General features: G+C 53.8%; 1 protein-coding gene across 1 annotated transcript in view; it reads left to right on the top strand.

Annotated features, from left to right (window-relative positions):
* Nucleotides 1-1,346, top strand: part of TAF12 (TAF12 RNA polymerase II, TATA box binding protein (TBP)-associated factor, 20kDa) — a 6,058-nt gene extending 4,712 nt beyond the window's left edge. The window contains exon 6 of the mRNA XM_010079236.1: nucleotides 892-1,346. Coding sequence (XP_010077538.1) covers nucleotides 892-927 — 36 coding nt within the window. The 3' untranslated portion in view covers nucleotides 928-1,346. The remainder of the gene's footprint in view (nucleotides 1-891) is intronic.
* The last annotated feature ends 276 nt before the right edge of the window (nucleotides 1,347-1,622 follow it).

Below are 1,622 nucleotides of genomic sequence, written 5' to 3'. Positions count from 1 at the left end.
CAGGAACTTTCAGCTGCCCCTTTGCAGATTGGGTGCTGTCTGTGTGCAGAGGGGACTGAAAACACACTGCCCGTTCCTCTGGGTGACTCGAAAATCCGTACCCAGGCGTGTGGGGGGTTAAATGCTCGAACCGCTCCAGGAGTCTGGATGTTCAGGGCTCCCCGACACGCTGGGGCTCAAGCTCCTGGGGCCATTTGACACCCGCAGCCCAGCGCTCGGGTATTCTGTGAGCCACCCGCGGTGTCTGTGTGTGAGGGTCGGGACTCTGGGCTACCCACCACCGTGAGAATTTAAACTGCAGAAAGCCCGAAGGTGCAGGAGGGTGGAGCAGAGAGCGCACCGCTCCCCTGGGGTGTCAGCTCTCGCTTGGAGCTGAGCAATTCTGGGATTTTTTTCCCTTTATTTTACTTTCCCTGAATTGGGCCAGTGCTTTTCAAGTGTCCGGGCAGGAGCTGCTCTGCAGAAGCTGTTGGAGTTTGTGGGTGATATCGCATGGCAGGGGGTGGAACTTGATGATCTTTAAGGTCCTTTCCAACCCAGACCGTTCTGGGATTCTATCATCTCCCCTCCCAAAGCTCCCGCAGCAGCTGCTGGGCAGAGAGCGAGGAGCCCTGGAGGCAGGGTTTGATCCCAGGCGGTTTGGTCCCACTGCCCCTCGCTGGTGTCAACGTTTCACTCGCCAGCCCCAGGCGTCGAGCAGAGGAGCGCAGACGCTTTGCCTCTGCCTCCAGCTTGGGACAACATGAAAATTCACGGGGACTCGAAAGACCTGTGTGGAAACAAGTCGGGCAGATACCGAGACGCTTTGTTCCTGCGCGGCTGCAGGTTGTTCTGCAGTAAAACCTTGTCTGAGATGCTCGGCTTCCCACGTTTTTCTCTTTCTCATTCCAGAGAATGGCACTGATTCGCAAAACCACCAAGAAATAGCCCCCGGGAGAAGCCGCCGGTGCGTTTTGGGATATCTGCCTCTCCGCTGAAGCCTCCATGATGCCATCTACGGGATATTTTTTTTAATGCTTGACAGAGAAGCATATATTTTTTATTAATGGTGCAGCAATATCTTGACTTTACGAGGAGATCTGCCAAAAAACATTCTACACCCCCTTCCTCATTCCCCCCTAAGAGCGCGACGTATCTCCAAACAAAGACTTTTATTTGTGACTTGAAAGTGGTTCATCATCTAAGTGATTATCCGAGGGATGGAGTGTTTGATCTTGTGTGGGACAGTATTAGAAGCATCTGTAGAGGTTTTTGTTTCCTTCTTCCTGCTCCAGTACTTTGTAATGTCAGTGTTTATATAAATACTTGCGTTTGTTTTACATGAATAAAGAAATTATTAATCTAAAGCCGTGGCACAGCCGTGTGCTCATCAGACAGCCCCTGGAGGAATCGCAGGTGCTGCCGGGTTGCTGTGTGTGGAGCTGTTCGGGTGAGAAATCTCCTTCCCAGGGGCTTTGAAGCGAGGGGAAGGGTTTGTCCGGCATTTTCCGTGCTGCTGGGGCTCGGCAGCAGTTTCCCCTCCTCATGCCCAGCCCAGGGCCCGGTGGTTGCCCATCGCTTGGGTGTTCGGACCGTGAGGGACGCGGTGACCGAGGACAAGAGATCGCGGCGATGCTGGTTCC

This window comes from Pterocles gutturalis, unplaced genomic scaffold (assembly GCF_000699245.1).
Source record: "Pterocles gutturalis isolate BGI_N339 unplaced genomic scaffold, ASM69924v1 scaffold45333, whole genome shotgun sequence".
Classification (NCBI taxonomy): domain Eukaryota; kingdom Metazoa; phylum Chordata; class Aves; order Pterocliformes; family Pteroclidae; genus Pterocles; species Pterocles gutturalis.
Note: the sequence above shows the minus strand (reverse complement) of the source record. Positions and strands in the feature narration are given on the sequence as shown.